The 17222-nt window shown below is 42.1% G+C and overlaps 1 protein-coding gene across 4 annotated transcripts in view; it reads left to right on the top strand.

Annotated features, from left to right (window-relative positions):
- pam (peptidylglycine alpha-amidating monooxygenase) overlaps nucleotides 1-17222 on the top strand; it is a 140875-nt gene that overhangs the window by 72891 nt on the left and 50762 nt on the right. For all 4 annotated transcript variants that reach the window (XM_038970032.1, XM_038970034.1, XM_038970033.1 and 1 more), the window contains 3 exons: nucleotides 10254-10357; nucleotides 11509-11714; nucleotides 12413-12475. In XM_038970032.1, coding sequence (XP_038825960.1) covers nucleotides 10254-10357; nucleotides 11509-11714; nucleotides 12413-12475 — 373 coding nt within the window. The remainder of the gene's footprint in view (nucleotides 1-10253; nucleotides 10358-11508; nucleotides 11715-12412; nucleotides 12476-17222) is intronic.

Genomic DNA, 17222 nt, shown 5'->3' with positions numbered 1-17222 from the left:
CCAAAATAAAATCTAGACAGTCAGGGAGAATTGAAAATAATCAAAACAATGAATTTAGCAGTATTGAATTTGTTATTATGTTTGGGCAAAAGAACACCGCATTAGCCATGGAAAAATGCATAAAATTGCAGTCAATTTTCTACCCGCATGCTGCAATGTTTTTATTTGTTGGCTTTATGTTGGCAATTTTAACATATTGGCAATAGAAGTTACTTTTAGATTTGTATCATTTTCATTTAGATATAAAATATTTTTCTTCTTCTGGTTAGGCTATATTGATCTCTGGCTCACTCTTTAGTAATTTGTGTGGCTTTGTTTTTTAATCACAGTGCTTAAAGCATCAGACAAGCTCAGTAGCCTACATATAGTTCATTTTATTCAAACAGGGTGTATTTATATATGGAAAAATACATGTTTTAATATTTTCGACCAATTGATTGAAAGAACAGACGACTCTTGGTCGACCAAGATATTTTTTAATTCGGGGACAGAGAAAAACATAGCTAGACTGTTGTTTTACTATTAAACTCGATGCTGCTATTGTTTTTAATTTCGTTAAAGCAGCTTGTGTTTCTTAAGCAGGCAAAGGGTAGCTAACTAGAAGGCTGGTGGTGACTTGTTAGCTACAGGTAAGCAAGAAAGTCACTTGGAAAACTGACAAAACTGGTGATGATGGTTGCTGTGGGTGTGGGTGGGTATGGGTGGGTGTGTGTGGGCTATCCTGACTTGAATTGAAATTCACCCTGTACTTAAAAAAGTGTAGGCTTAACAAACTCTAGTTCTTGATTAGCAGGCTGCTCATTCGGTCTTCTCTACTCATAGCTTCAGTCTGTGCTAATTAACAATGGGCTATTGTGTGCAGTCACTTCCCTTCCTCTCTGCCTCCTTCCCTTCCTCTCTGCCTCTGTCCTCTCTCCCTCTGTCCTCTCTCCCTCCTTCCCGTCCTCTCTCCCTCCTTCCCGTCCTCCTTCCCGTCCTCCCTCCCGTCCTCCCTCCCGTCCTCCCTCCCGTCCTCTCTCGTCCTCCCTCCCGTCCTCCCTCCCTCCCTCCCTCCCTCCCTCTCTCCATCCTTCCCTTCCTCTCTGTGTTTGTGTGTGCGTGTATGTGTGCGTGCACGGGTGTGTGTGTGTGTGTGTGTGCTCAGACTGTTCCAGACTGCCTCGCAGGGGGCTGGGACAGCTCAGCGCTGCCTTTAGCGCATCAGAACATTAGACAGATTAGAAACACAAAGAGGGCTTTTGTCCCGTGCTGCCCGCGCTGTCACTCCAACACTTCATGAGCCAAAGACGCTCCAGCCCACTCGACAATGCTAAGGAATCCCCCTGGATTTGGGGGGCTTAGGCGTTAGCGCAATGTATCGATATCTCCCTCCGATTAGTTTAGCGCATCGCTTTGAAGGTCTTGGGATGCTGCCTGCAATGTTGGTTGTGTAGTGTGTAGCCACAGTGATAATGACTTATGGATGGTTGTGTAGCCACACTGATAATGACTTCATGGATGGTTATGCAGCAACACTGATAATGACTTTATGGATGTTTGTGTAGCCACACTGGTAATGACTTTATGGATGGTTGTGTAGCCACACGATAATGACTTTATGGATGTTTGTGTAGCCACACTGATAATGACTTTATGGATGTTTGTGTAGCCACACTGATAATGACTTTATGGATGTTTGTGCAGCCACACTGATAATGACTTTATGGATGTTTGTGTAGCCACACTGGTAATGACTTTATGGATGGTTGTGTAGCCACACGATAATGACTTTATGGATGTTTGTGTAGCCACACTGATAATGACTTTATGGATGTTTGTGTAGCCACACTGATAATGACTTTATGGACGGTTGTGTAGCCACACTGATAATGACTTTATGGATGTTTGTGTAGCCACACCGATAATGACTATGGACGGTTGTGTGGCCATACTGATAATGACTTTATGGATGTTTGTGTAGCCAAACTGATAATGACTTTATGGATGGTCGTGTAGCCACACTGATAATGACTTCACGGATGGTTGTGTAGCCACACGATAATGACTTTATGGATGGTTGATTCCATCTGGTTTGTTAGGACTCCCCTCTGGACTTGGGCTACAGGTTGTGCTGGCGCTGTGTACCAGTCTTTGGCATGACACAGAGTTGCAGGGAGTGGCATGATGGCACAAAGACTGGTACCCAGGCTAGGCTAGCTGAGGTTCTGTTAGAGATTAGAAGTGCTGAGCGATTAATGCTTTTTGAGGTCAGTTTCTGTTTTGGATTTAGGTTTTGATAATTTATTTTTAACATGAAATGCACAATGCATTATGTGGGTTGAGTTCTGTAACAACACAGAATAAAACAATTAGTAAAAGTCCTATGATGGTAGTGACTGCCCATTACTGCTTATTAACCAACATTTATTCACATTACTTTAATTAAATATTTCAGTTGTTGTGTATATTACATTCGTTTTATTTGATGACTTTATTATTTCATTCCAAGTCATCATCTCATCTCTATAGAGCTGCTGCCTATGTTGTCTGACAACATCACTATTTTAGTAGTTGTTCAAAGTAAATAAGACATACTTTTATGACTGCTGAATACCAACTACCAATCATTTAGATCATGTATTTTCAGGTAGAGATACCTCACGAAGCAACAGCTGCTCTCCATATAACCTCACGATTCTGCGTTCTCTCTCCCGTAGCAGTCGTAAAAGAAACACAGACCGGACAAGTAGATGCACGATGAATTATGGTCATTGTAGTTAATTAACAGGTTTTGTGCGCTAAACTATGTAGAATATTGGCCTGTCGGAAACTACAACTACCTACTACATTGTTCAGACTGGATCTGATTTATCTCTAGAGAAACTGTGCAATGTATGCATTGAGCTCACAGAAAAAAAACGAAACAAAATGGAATTCAAATTGGACTATAGATTAGAGGCTCTGTTCAATCAAACCGGCTAACCAGATTTTTGGGAAAAGTCAAACACATTATCTATTTTCCGCCTTGGACTGTCCACTCACTTCACATTTGGGATTCATTCAAATTCATCGTATTCATGTGTTATCTTGGTTGCTGGTTTTGTTTAAATAGTGGTTTTATTCAAATCGACCGGTGGTTAGAAAGTTGTGGTTGCAGTGAGCTTTCCCAAATCAGGTTTAGCTTGCTTTGCAGATTGAACAAATGTAGCACCAAAGTTTAGTACAGTACACAATCATCTACTGTAATGATGATCATTGAAGGGAAATTGTCTCTACACACCAGAATTGACCCGTACAGTTGCTGCTTAAGTCAATAAAGCTTCAAAAGGAATTATGTTTAAAAAAAAATTGTGTAGGTACATGTTTGAGAATACAACATTTTTTTCTTCTCAGTGACCTGTATTTTGACAGGCTTTCTGTTCTGCACTGATTTTTTTGATAATTGTGTATTTTGAGTCTATGCCCATACTAACTACAATCTCAATACCCTATTTTACCCTTCATTAGTTTGACCCTCACTGAGTATGACACAATTTACATTCCCCCGTCTATTTATATCCATCTAGTCCAATCTACCATACCCTGTTATTGATGACCTATCATCTAGTCCAGTGGTTCCTAAACTTCTAGTCCCGTACCCCTTCAAACATTCAACCTCCAGCTGCGTACCTCCTCTAGCACCAGGGTCAGTGCACTCTCAAATGTTGTTTTTTGCCATCATTGTAAGCCTGCCACACACAGACTATACAATACATTTATTAAACATAAGAATGAGTGTGAGTTTTCGTCACAACCTGTCACGGCTGTTGCTGGAAGTGGACCAAGGTGCAGCGTGGTGAGCGTACATATTCCTTTTATTTTAGAAAAATACGCCAACAAAACAACAAACGAAGAAAAACAACCGTGAAGCTTACAGGGCATTAGTGCCACTAACAAAAGTCAACCTCCCACAAAGACAGGTGGGAAAAAGGGCTACCTAAGTATGGTTCTCAATCAGAGACAACGATAGACAGCTGTCCCTGATTGAGAACCCTACCCGGCCAAAACATAGAAATACAAATAATAGAACTAAAGAACATAGAATACCCACCCCAAATCACACCCTGACCAAACCAAATAGAGACATAAAAAGGCTCTCTAAGGTCAGGGCGTGACACAACCCGGCTCATGGGAAGTGACAAAGAGCTCTTATAGGTCCAGGACACAAATAATAATATAATAATAATCAATAATGTTGCTCTTTATTTAGACATCTTACATATAAAACTTTATTTGTTCATTGAAAATTGTGAATAACTCCCCACAGGTTAATGAGAAGGCTGTGCTTGAAAGGATGCACATAACTCTGCAATGTTCGGTTGAATTGGAGAGCGTCTCAGTGTTAAATCATTTTCCACACACAGTCTGTGCCTGTATTTAGTTTTCATGCTAGTGACCGCCGAGAATCCACTGTAACGTAGGTACGTGGTTGCAAAGGGAGTCATGAGCAGCAGCTACCAACATGAGCAGCAGCTACGTTTGGCTACATACGGACCGTTAGTGGAATTCCTGCGAGAGAGTAGCTGTTAATGTGATTGGATGTTAATTATTTGACTAGGCTACCTGTATTTGACATTGTGTTGTTATTTCGCTGAACACAAGATGGTTTAATTTTATTTTTGACAGTGAAACGAGGCTACTCAGGCGAGGGAAAAAAACCTCACCCAAATGTATAGCCCCGTTGGAAAATATAAATGGACAGTTTGAAAATGTGAAGAGAAAAAAAAGTACAAAATAAATTAAAATATGTATTATTTAAGTGCACTAAGTAGTGCACTTTATAGGAAATAGGGTGCCATTTGGAACTCATCCTAAAAATAGCTATTTTCCACATCTATGCCCCGGAGCTGGCCTCCCGACTTTAACAATGACAGTGTCCCTGCTCCAGTCTTATCCTCCATGTCAGGCTTATGCATCCTAATGACCATGCTCTCCGCCCCCCCCACATGCTCCCAGTGCCCTTTAGTCCAAGTGCTTTTATCTCACTGTCATATCTCACAGCTCCTGACACGAAGCTGTCACAGAGGGTCGAGACTTTCAAAATGCCACTTAAGGAAGGACACGAAGAAACCGACAAAAGCATGGCCAAGTGCGTGTCGGATTGGCCGCGGTTCCTCTCCTCATTCACCCTGTAGAGCTGTCCAGTTTTGAGCCAACTGGAGGGTTGCTACTATCTGGTCAAATTGAAAAGTCGGAAGCTCCGCCTAGTTCTAAAAGTTCTCTTCTTAAAATTAGATTTTAAACATAACTCTAAGCTTAACCCCTCTGCTAACATTATCCTAACCCTGACCTTAAATTAAGATTTTGAAAAAGCACAGTTTTGTTTTCATACCTTTTTTATGAGCCTATTTTGACATTGCAGCTTGGCCAATAGTGGTAACGCAACTGGAGACCTGTAACCTTGTTGTGTATGGATTGTAAGATATTTGGGAGAGTAATGGAGTGCAGTTTACATGTCACACACCAAGCTGTCAGTAGGTTATTAGGGAGCAATGTGGGAACTAGTATTCTAGTGTGTTCCTCCAGTGGAAAGCAGGGGGGGGGGGGAGATAAGCAAAGAGCACATTTAGATAACCATGGCTGAACATCGTTGTCGTGTAATAGTCACTCTTAATGACTCCCATATCTCTGAAGCTGTGGATATATTCGTTCTGAATAATGGTGGGTTTTGTTGTTCGTGTTAAGTTGGCTTCTAACCTCCGGCTTCAATTTGATATTGTTTAAATCCTTGAATAGACTGTGTTTCAAGCGGCACTCCCACTGTTATTTTCCAAACAGGATGCATGCAGCACATTGCTTAACCCCAAAGTATTTATAGCGTTGGAGATGTATCAGTATATCTCTTATTGTTCTGGCTCCATTGGTTCATGTTGTATCTCTGTAACTGGAGAAGTACCTCATATTATGCTTTTATGTAACTATTTTAGTAGGGTGGTTTGTACAGTACCAGTCAAATGTTCATCGGTCATTCAAAGTTTTCTTAATTTTGTAAACTATTTTCTACATTGTAGAATAATAGTCAAGACATCAACTATTAAATAACAAATATGGAATCATGTAGTAACCAAAAAAGTGTTAAACAAATCAAAATATAGTTTATATTATAGATTCTTCACAGTAGTCACCCTTTGCCTTGATTGACAGCTTTGCACACTCTTGGCATTCTGTCAACCAGCTTCATGAGGAATGCTTTTCCAACACTCTTGAAGGAGTTCCCACATATGCTGAGTGCTTGTTGGCTGCTTTTCCTTCACGCTGCGGTCCAACTCATCCCAAACCATCTCAATTGGGTTGAGGTCGGGTGATTGTGGAGGCCAGGTCATCTGATGCAGCTCTCCATCACTCTCCTTCTTGGTAAAATAGCCCTTACACAGCCTGGGGGTGTGTTGGGTCCTTGTCCTGTTGAAAAACACATTTTTGTCCCACTAAGCGCAAACCAGATGGGATGGCGTATCGCAGCAGAATGCTGTGGTAGCCATGCTGGTTAAGTGTGCCTTGAATTCGAAATATATCACTGACAGTGTCACCAGCAAAGCACCATCACACCTCCTCCTCCATGCTTCACGGTGGGAGCCACACATTCGGAGATCATCCGTTAATCTACTCTGCGTCTCACAAAGACACAGCGGTTGGAACCAAAAATCTCAAATTTGGACTCATCAGACCAAAGGACAGATTTCCACCGATCTAATGTCCATTGCTCATGTTTCTTGGCCCAAGCAACTCTCTTCTTATTATTTGTGTCCTTTAGTAGTGGTTTCTTTGCAGCAATTTGACCATGAAGGCCGGATTCACACAGTCTACTCTGAACAGTTGATGTCGAGATGTGTCTATATCTTGAACTCTGTGAAGCATTTATTTGGTCTGCAATCTGAGGTACTGGTACTCTAATGAGAGGCACCAGAGGAAACTCTGGGTCTTCCTTTCCTGTGGCGGTCCTTATGAGAGCCAGTTTCATCATAGAGCTTGATGGTTTTTGAGACCGTACTATTTGTGACTTAAATTGTCTGTATTCATGTCTTAAAGTCATGATGGACATTCTCTTTTCTTTGCTTATTTGAGCTATTCTTGTCATAATATGGACTTATGGACTATTTGGTAAAAGACCATCTTCTGTATACTCTCCCTACCTTGTCACAACACAACTGATTGGCTCAAATGCATTAAGAAGGAAAGAAATTCAACAAATTAACTTTTAACAAGTCACACCTGTTAATTGAAATGCATTCCAGGTGACTACCTCATGTAGCTGGTTAAGAGAATGCCAAGAGTGTGCAAAGCTGTCATCAATGCAAAGGGTGGATACTTTGAAGAATCTCAAATATAAAATATATTTTGATTTGTTTGACACTGTTTTGGTTACTACATTGTTCCATATGTGTTATTTCACAGTTTTGTTGTCTTCACTATTATTCTACAATGTAGAAAATAGTAAACATAAAGAAAACCTCTTGGTGACTGGTACAGTTGAAGTCGGAAGTTTACATACTTATGTTGGAGTCATTAAAACTCAGTTTTTCAACCACTCCACACATTTCTTGTTAACAAACTATAGTTTTGGCAAGTCGGTTAGGACGTCTACTTTGTGCATGACACAAGTCATTTTTCCAGCGATTGTTTACAGACAGATTATTTCACTTATAATTCACTGTATCACAATTCCAGTGGGTCAGAAGTTTACATACACTAAGTTGACTGTGGAAAGTTCCAGAAAATTATGTCATGGCTTTAGAAGCTTCTGATAGGCTAATTGACATAATTTGAGTCAATTGGAGGTGTAGCTGTGGATGTATTTCAAGGCCTACCTTCAAACTCAGGGCCTCTTTGCTTGACATCATGGGAAAATCAAAAGAAATCAGCCAAGACCTCAGAAAAAAAAATCTAGATCTCCACAGGTCTGGTTCATCCTTGGGAACAATTTCCAAATGCCTGAAGGTACCACGTTCATCTGTACAAACAATAGTACGCGAGTATACACACCATGGGACCACGCAGCCGTCATACCGCTCAGGAAGGAGACGCCTTCTGTCTCTTAGAGATGAACGTACTTTGGTGCGAAAAGTGAAAATCAATCCCAGAACAACAGCAAAGGACCTTGTGAAGATGCTGGAGGAAACAGGTACAAAAGTATCTATATCCATCTATATCCATTCGACATAACCTGAAAGACCACTCCGCAAGGAAGAAGCCACTGCTCCAAAACCGCCATAAAAAAGCCAGACTACGGTTTGCAACTGCACATGGGGACAAAGATCGTACTTTTTGGAGAAATGTCCTCTGGTATGATGAAACAGAAATAGAACTGTTTGGTCATAATGACCATCGTTATGTTTTGAGGGAAAAGGGGGAGGCTTGCAAGCCGAAGAACACCATCCCAACCGTGAAGCACAGGGGTGGCAGCATCATGTTGTGAGGGTGCTTTGCTGCAGGAGGGACTGGTGCACTTCACAAAATAGATGGCATCATGAGGTAGGAAAATAATGTGGTTATATTGAAGCAACATCTCAAGACATGAGTCAGGAAGTTAAAGCTTGGTTGCAAATGGGTCTTCCAAATGGACAATGACCCCAAGCATACTTCCAAAGTTGTGACAAAATGGCTTAAGGACAACAAAGTCAAGGTATTGGAGTGGCCATCACAAAGCCCTGACCTCCAACTTCTAGAAAATTTGTGGGCAGAACTGAAAAGGCATGTGCAAGCAAGGAGGCCTGCAAACCTGACTCAGTTACACCAGCTTTGTCAGGAGGCATGGACCAAAATTCATCCAACTTATTGTGGGAAGCTTGTGGAAGGCTTCCATGAAACCATTGACCCAAGTTAAACAATTTAAAGGCAATGCTACCGAATACTTACTGAGTGTATGTAAACTTCTGATCCACTGGGAATGTGATGAAAGAAATAAAAGCTGAAATAAATCATTCCCTCTACTATTATTCTGACATTTCACATTCTTAAAATAAAGTGGATTTCACATTCTTAAAATAAAGTGGGGATCCTTAACTGACCTAAGACAGGGAATTATTACTGGGATTAAATGTCAGGAATTGTGAAAAACTTGAGTTTAAAAGTATTTGGCTAAGGTGTATGTAAACCTCCCGACTTCAACTGTATACAACTTATAGGATATAACGTTTGGCCAAGAGACCGTGTCCAAGTTCTTAAATTCTCAGGTAGAATGCCCTGCCTTTATTTCATCACACTCACAAACGTAAGCTATTTTCTGTAATTAGCTCGCCAGTAACTTGTAAAGAATTATCTTGTTGTGAGTTTATTTTCCTATAATAATGAATGCAAATTAGCTGAAGACGTTTGTCAGCAATATGATGTGGTCATTATTTCAAATCAAATCAAATGTATTTATATAGCCCTTCTTACATCAGCTGATATCTCAAAGTGCTGTACAGAAACCCAGCCTAAAACCCCAAACAGCAAGCAATGCAGGTGTAGAAGCACTTGAACTGACTAGCCAGCTAACTTAACATTAACTTGCTAACAAGCTAGAAACAAACCAAAACATGGTTTAGAAGAAATTATTTTAGTTGCCTGGTTTGCTAGATTGACATATACTAAATCAATTTTAAAAGGATTAAAAGGATATTGGTGTTAAGATACACCAGTTATGCTATTTTGTACCACCAGGCTGCAGATTTCATGCAGCCTGTCATTTTTGTATTTAAGACTTTTTCATAACGACAACGACAATTTTGATGTCGGATGACAATAAAATGTTCATGATGTCAGTGAGACAACTGTCTACAGACATGTCAACAGACGTAGTATAAACCAGACTTTAGTCTTGAAATCTTTGGTTGTTTACTACACTACTCACTCTGTTTAGCACATGGCCTCACATGTGAATCCTTAAAGAGATGGGTGGAGCTAAGGCTTAAGAGGGTGTGAACTTTTGCTGAATGGGTGTAGACAAAGAGGAGCTCTCCAGTAGGTATACCAAAACCATTTTCTTAAAAGTGGGGTTACAAGTTTATTAACTTTCAAAGTAGAATTACTTTCCCGTTGTTGCTCAACTGCAGTGTATGTATACAATTTTCTAGCTCTTGAGTCTCTACTTTTATCCAATGTAAAAAAAACAATTTAAATTTTTTCTGTCATTTCTCTTCATGTCACAGTGACTCCAGTGCTTTTAGGCATGCACCTGGTAATCACAACACTGTTAAAGAAATTAGGTTTGCAGCGTCCTGTTGATTTGTTGTCTAAACCATATTTATACACCATAGGCATTCTATCCTGCCACCAAGGGAATCAACGTGAAGTACGGAGACACACTTGCTGCTCGATGTGTCTTCACCGGGGAAGGAAGGACCACCAAAACATATATCGGGTGAGTTCCCTTCCGCTCCTCTTGATTTAACAGCTTTGTTTTTATCAACAATGTTTCTCTTACCTGTAATTAAAGTACCTCCCACTCAGACGCTGTAGCTCCTAAGTAATTTAACAACACCCATTTTTCTTATCCCCCCTGTAGAGTGAATGGTTTGTTGTTAGAGGAGTATCACGGTACTGTATAGGCTGCATGGGAGCGAGCTGCCTGAGTGGCCTTGTTTGCCCGCCTCAGAGCCGTCTCCTTGAATCTGCCACCATCGTGTTTGCATGGTGTTGGGTTCTGAGCTATACATCACTGGACTGTGTGACAGGCAGCAGGGACTTTCTGCCTGCTTCCCACTGAGCCAGTGCTCTATCCTTTATCTATCTATCCCCTCTCCTCTACTCCTATATCTTCTCTTCCGTCTCCGCTCCCTGGTCGCTGGCTGCCTGATGTACCATGTACGTTTGTCAGGGGCTGGGGGAGCATGTGTGCTCTGAGGAGGGAAGAAGCGTCAAGCACAGAGAGACTGCCTGTTCCCACATGTCTCCTGGGAACCTGCATTTTTCATGATTTCCTGTTTGAGTGATCCCTCTTATGTGTGAGTGTGTGTGTGTGTTGACTGTCTGTGTGCGGTTTGCGTGTCTGCTGCGTCATTACTGTTGCCATGGCGAGGGAGAGAGGGCGGGAGTGTGCGACGGCAGCAGTGGCGGAGTGTGCATTGACGTATCTCTCAGGAAGCCTCTCGCCCCCGTGCGCCCCCCTCCCCCTCCTCGGACAGAGACATGATTAAAATGGCTTCCAAGAGGGAAAAAAACTAAAGAAGAGAGGCGCCTTGTAAAGCTGATTGTTTTAGCTCACTAATTAAAATGAGATATTAAAAGAAATTACTGCCAGGCTGGAGAGCGTCCATGCAGAGTGGTTTGTGGCCTTATGGGGGATTGAATCAAGCAGGTGTGTTTTGTTTTCAGTGTGTGTTCCCCCCCTCTCCACGTTGACTTCAGTCAACCTCAGTCATGTGAACCTCTGAGCCTTGGTGATTGTTGACGAGGCACAACATCACAACAAACATTCCCACTGTATGATATGTACTATTTCATGTACTGGGGGAAAAAATGGCTCTTGACTCCGCCGCCATTTTGTCTCGTGGACACGCCCTTCTTCCACAGAGGTACCTCTAATGACGAGATGTGCAACTTCTACATGATGTACTACATGGAGAGCAGACACGCAGCACCCTTCCAGGAGTGCATGGAGGACGGCTCCAAGGAGCTGTTCCAGAACATTCCACCCGAGGCCAACGTGCCCATCACGGTTCCTCCAGAGATGATGATGCACCACATGATGCACTCTGCTGGAGCCCCAGCTACCCCAGGTAGTCAAACCTTATATCTCGTCAAGTACAGGAATATGGCTCCTCAACAGGTTAAATGTTGATTTTACTGGTGGAAACGTTGGCTATTTTATCAGTAAACCCCAATAGTATTGTATATAAACTGAGATATAAATCCAATAGTATTGTATATAAACTGAGATATAAATCCAATAGTATTGTATATAAACTGAGATATAAATCCAATAGTATTGTATATATACTGAGATATAAATCCAATAATATTGTATATAAACTGAGATATAAATCCCAACAGTATTGTATATAAACTGAGATATAAATCCCAACAGTATTGTATATGAACTGAGATATAAATCCCAATACTATTGTATATGAACTGAGATATAAATCCCAGCAGTATTGTATATAAACTGAGATATAAATCCCAGCAGTATTGTATATAAACTGAGATATAAATTCCAATAGAAGTGTATATAAACTGAGATATCTTAGTTTGTTTGGGTCAGACTCAGTCCTTTCAATGAGTCTTTAAAGCTACAGTCTGGGATTTGTTTTTCAGCCAAAAATGCAGCCCTGCCACTTGTTTGGGTAAAATATTATGACTCGAAACGACCATTGAACAGATTTAGCAGAAACCAGGTTGTACTTATAAAAGATCTCTCCATTGTGGCTCTGGTTGCATTTTGAGAGGAGACTTAACTGTGCTTCTTCCCTCAAAGAGCATCAAGATGACATGGCGCTGCTGCAACCCAAGCGCGAGGAGGAGGAAGTTCTGGATCAGGGTGAGTTAGCATGGAGAATAAGAAATCATTTACAGCATAATGAGACTCTGTATCCATCCCAAATGGCACCCTATTCCCATTATAGTGCACTACTTTTGACCAGGGCTGTAGTGTAAAGTAGTGCACTATAAAGGGAATAGAGTTCCATTTGGGCCAGTATTTTCTAGATGACCTCTCTTAGAGCTGACACATAACACAGCAAAGCACTTTCTTCTAGGACGGTTTCTACAGCAATACCATAGTTTTCTATAGCAATACCACTGTTTTCTACAGCAATACCACTGTTTTCTACAGCAATACCACTGTTTTCTACAGCAATACCACTGTTTTCTACAGCAATACCGCCGTTTTCTACAGCAATACCACTGTTTTCTACAGCAATACCACTGTTTTCTACAGCAATACCGCCGTTTTCTACAGCAATACCACTGTTTTCTACAGCAATACTGCTGTTTTCTACAGCAATACCGCTGTTTTCTACAGCAATACCACTGTTTTCTACAGCAATACCACTGTTTTCTATAGCAATACCACTGTTTTCTACAGCAATACCACTGTTTTCTACAGCAATACCACTGTTTTCTACAGCAATACCGCTGTTTTCTACAGCAATACCACTGTTTTCTACAGCAATACCACTGTTTTCTACAGCAATACCACTGTTTTCTACAGCAATACCACTGTTTTCTACAGCAATACCACTGTTTTCTACAGCAATACCACTGTTTTCTACAGCAATACCACTGTTTTCTACAGCAATACCACTGTTTTCTACAGCAATACCACTGTTTTCTACAGCAATACCACTGTTTTCTACAGCAATACCGCCGTTTTCTACAGCAATACCACTGTTTTCTACAGCAATACCGCCGTTTTCTACAGCAATACCACTGTTTTCTACAGCAATACCACTGTTTTCTACAGCAATACCGCTGTTTTCTACAGCAATACCGCTGTTTTCTACAGCAATACCACTGTTTTCTACAGCAATACCACTGTTTTCTACAGCAATACCACTGTTTTCTACAGCAATACCACTGTTTTCTACAGCAATACCACTGTTTTCTACAGCAATACCGCCGTTTTCTACAGCAATACCGCTGTTTTCTACAGCAATACCGCTGTTTTCTACAGCAATACCACTGTTTTCTACAGCAATACCGCCGTTTTCTACAGCAATACCGCCGTTTTCTACAGCAATACCACCGTTTTCTACAGCAATACTGCTGTTTTCTACAGCAATACCGCTGTTTTCTACAGCAATACCACTGTTTTCTACAGCAATACTGCTGTTTTCTATAGCAATACCGCCGTTTTCTACAGCAATACCACCGTTTTCTACAGCAATACCACTGTTTTCTACAGCAATACCGCTGTTTTCTACAGCAATACCGCCGTTTTCTACAGCAATACCACTGTTTTCTACAGCAATACCACTGTTTTCTACAGCAATACCACTGTTTTCTACAGCAATACCGCTGTTTTCTACAGCAATACCACTGTTTTCTACAGCAATACCACTGTTTTCTACAGCAATACCACTGTTTTCTACAGCAATACCGCTGTTTTCTACAGCAATACCACTGTTTTCTACAGCAATACCACTGTTTTCTACAGCAATACCACTGTTTTCTACAGCAATACCGCTGTTTTCTACAGCAATACCACTGTTTTCTACAGCAATACCGCCGTTTTCTATAGCAATAACACTGTTTTCTACAGCACAACAACTATTTATGCTGTATTCTCTCTCTGTTTGTACTGCAAAAAGTAGAACCAACACCAATATTATATAATTTCATGTTATTTTAGTGTTTTCATATTCCATTGGTCAGTGCAACTTTCAACAACTGTTTTAACCAATCACATGTTTTTATTTGCATATTCTTTGTGATTGTTCCCTGAGACCATTTTGAAATGTTTCAAAGCCTCATTCCTTCTTATTTCTGTAAAAACCCTGACGAAGGCCAAAAGCCAAAACGCCTTGGTTCTACTTTTTTGCAATAAAGAAGATTTTTTATTCCATTTATCCTCCAAGTGTTAATGAATCTCCTCTCTACCTCGGTTTGCTCATCAATTCATGCACCTTGGTTTTAAAGTGAGGTAGTGGCAGTGATCCTTTCAATTTCTGTTTGTAATGAAAGAAAGACTTAATTCGGTCCTAATATGTCTCTGGAAGTCCTAATCCGTCTGTGGTAGAGTGATGATGATGAGGGAAAGGATACCAATGCAATGACATGAGGAATTGTTACTGCGAAGAAACCCGTGTGACAATGTGAGGGGGGTGGCTGTGTAAAAGAATCAGTCTGGGAAAGCAAAAAATTGTTAAGCTCTCAGAGACCATGCTGTATAATAAGTCTGGTTCCAGGGCATTATCATTCCAAAAGCATTAGCTCTCTGCCCTACTGTAGATCTAGGAGATGAGTCAGAGTTCTCTTGTTCTCTCCCTAACCACTGTGTCTTTGTGTGCCAGTAGGTGTGAGAATGTTGAAGGTAGCTATGAGCGCACTGTACCCGACGACGACAGGGGATTGGCTCATCCAAGCTCCTCGTTGCCATGGAAATGCTAAGCTCATCTCACACCTTGTTCAAGGCTATTAGAAGCGGTGGCTCGCTCACTCCCTTTGAATCCATTGTTCTATCTCCTCTCTCCCGGCTCCTAAGGCAACAACACAGGGGAATATTTAAACACAGCAGATTTGCATAAATCTAGGTTGTGTTCGAGGTGGCCATTTTGATCACGGTGTTTGGTTTGCGCGTTCACACATGTCGTTGTTAACCTTTCTGAGAGAGAAAGGTGAGGAACGGCTGGAGTAAAGAAGCCAATACATGTCATAACCTGTCTGTAGAGTAGGTGGATGAAGGGGAAGATGAGGAGGGGAGCGGAGATGAGGAGGGAAGCGGAGATGAGGAGAGGGGAGGGGAGATGGTGAGGAGAGGGGAGATGAGAAGATGGAGGGATGGGAGGGATGGGAGATGAGAAAATGGAGTGAGGGAGGCAGGGGAGATAAGAAAATGGCAGGGGAGATGAGGAGGGAGACGAGAAGAGGGGAAGGGAGATGAGATAAGAAGAGGGGGGGGTGAGAAGAGGGGAGGGGAGATGAGAAAAGGGGAGATAACAAGATGGGCGGGGAGATGAGAAGATGGGCGGGGAGATGAGAAGATGGGGTGAGAAGAGGGGGGGTGAGAAGAGGGGGTGAGAAGAGGGGAGATGAGATGAGGGGAGGGGAGGGGAGATGAGAAGATGGGAGGGGAGAAGAGGGGAGGGGAGATGAGATGAGAAGTGGAGAGGAGGAGAGGAGAGGGGAGGGGAGATGAGAAGATGGGAGGGGAGATGAGATTAGAAGAGGAGGGGTGAGAAGAGGGGAGATGAGAAGAGGGGAGGGGAGGGGGGAGATGAGAAGATGGGAGGGGAGAAGTGAAGAGGGGAGGGGAGGGGAGGGGAGATGAGAAGTGGAGAGGGGAGGGGAGATGAGAAGATGGGAGGGCGCCCAAGCGATTTGCTTTGATCTCACACCTGGGCTGCTTTTTGATGATTGCATCCCAAAATGGCACCCTATTCCCTATATAGTGCAGTAAACAGGGAATAGGGTGCTATTTGGGAAGCATTCCTATGCGCATGTGTTGATCAGAGGCGGAGAACGTCTCATGATGCTGGACTTTTATCCTGGCATTCCCTGCTGAGATTTCATTTCACGATGGGGGGGCTACAACAGGATACAGAACACATTGCATATTCACGAATCAGCATATCCAGACAAGCAAAGCAAGCAAGAAAGTGTAATGTTGTGGAGTCACACAGAGGTGCTTGTCCTTCATCTACCAAAGCAAGGACTACTACAGGAACTCCCTCGGGGCACCGTGAGCCCAGCAGATATTCTGTTTAACATTCAGGGGTTCTGAACAGTTTTTTTTTTTCAGACCATGAATTAAAATGTGCTAATTTTAAAACAATAGAGGAGAATCTTTGAACAGTTAGATAAAATGTAGGCTTCAGTCAGGGCAAAGTACACCAGTAGTCATATAGACAAGTGTGAGGATCGGAAGTGACAGTGTTTTGTCAAGTGATATCTCCAATAATCACGCCAGGCTAAAATGACAGGATTATAACTATTGATAAAGCTATATTTTGTTTGGCTGTATTGATAATGTGTTATGATGTTGTTATTGAAATTGTCAGATCTGGCACTTTGTCCAGCTGTCGAGCGTCATCAGAGCTAATGATCTATCATGGGACCAAACGAGCAGAGCAGACAATCAAACCACAGAGCAACGTGTTGTAAATTGGCATCGGTCGACTGGCAGACAGTCCCATTATCATTAAGGGGCTCATGTGTCGGATTTACCAGTTCCTTGGCGGGGGGGGGGGGGGGGGGGACCGGCAACCGGCTTGCCTTGCTTTGATACTCTTATTAAATGAGTTGTGACTGAACGAGCGCCGAGCGCTGTGTTGTGGCCAATCGCCAGCTTGTCTGGTATTTAAGATGCCAGATTGCTTCGGCACCGTCCTGGGAGATTCCAGTCTCCATTAGCGACAACATGGCTCCTTTCTTTCTTCCTCTCCAGCAGAACGCATCGTTTCCTGCCCAAGAGCGGGCCCATAATGACATCATGCTGTACACAAGGTCACAAGGTCACGCTACGAGTCCCGGTTGAAGAGCGCGCGAGAGAGAGAGCAGAGCAGCTATTAGCCAAGCCAGCTCTGAAACATGAGTTGATACAGTGTACTAGTACATTCAGCATTCCT

Source organism: Salvelinus namaycush, chromosome 31 (genome assembly GCF_016432855.1).
Source record: "Salvelinus namaycush isolate Seneca chromosome 31, SaNama_1.0, whole genome shotgun sequence".
NCBI lineage: Eukaryota > Metazoa > Chordata > Actinopteri > Salmoniformes > Salmonidae > Salvelinus > Salvelinus namaycush.
This window is presented reverse-complemented; position numbering and strand designations above follow the sequence as displayed.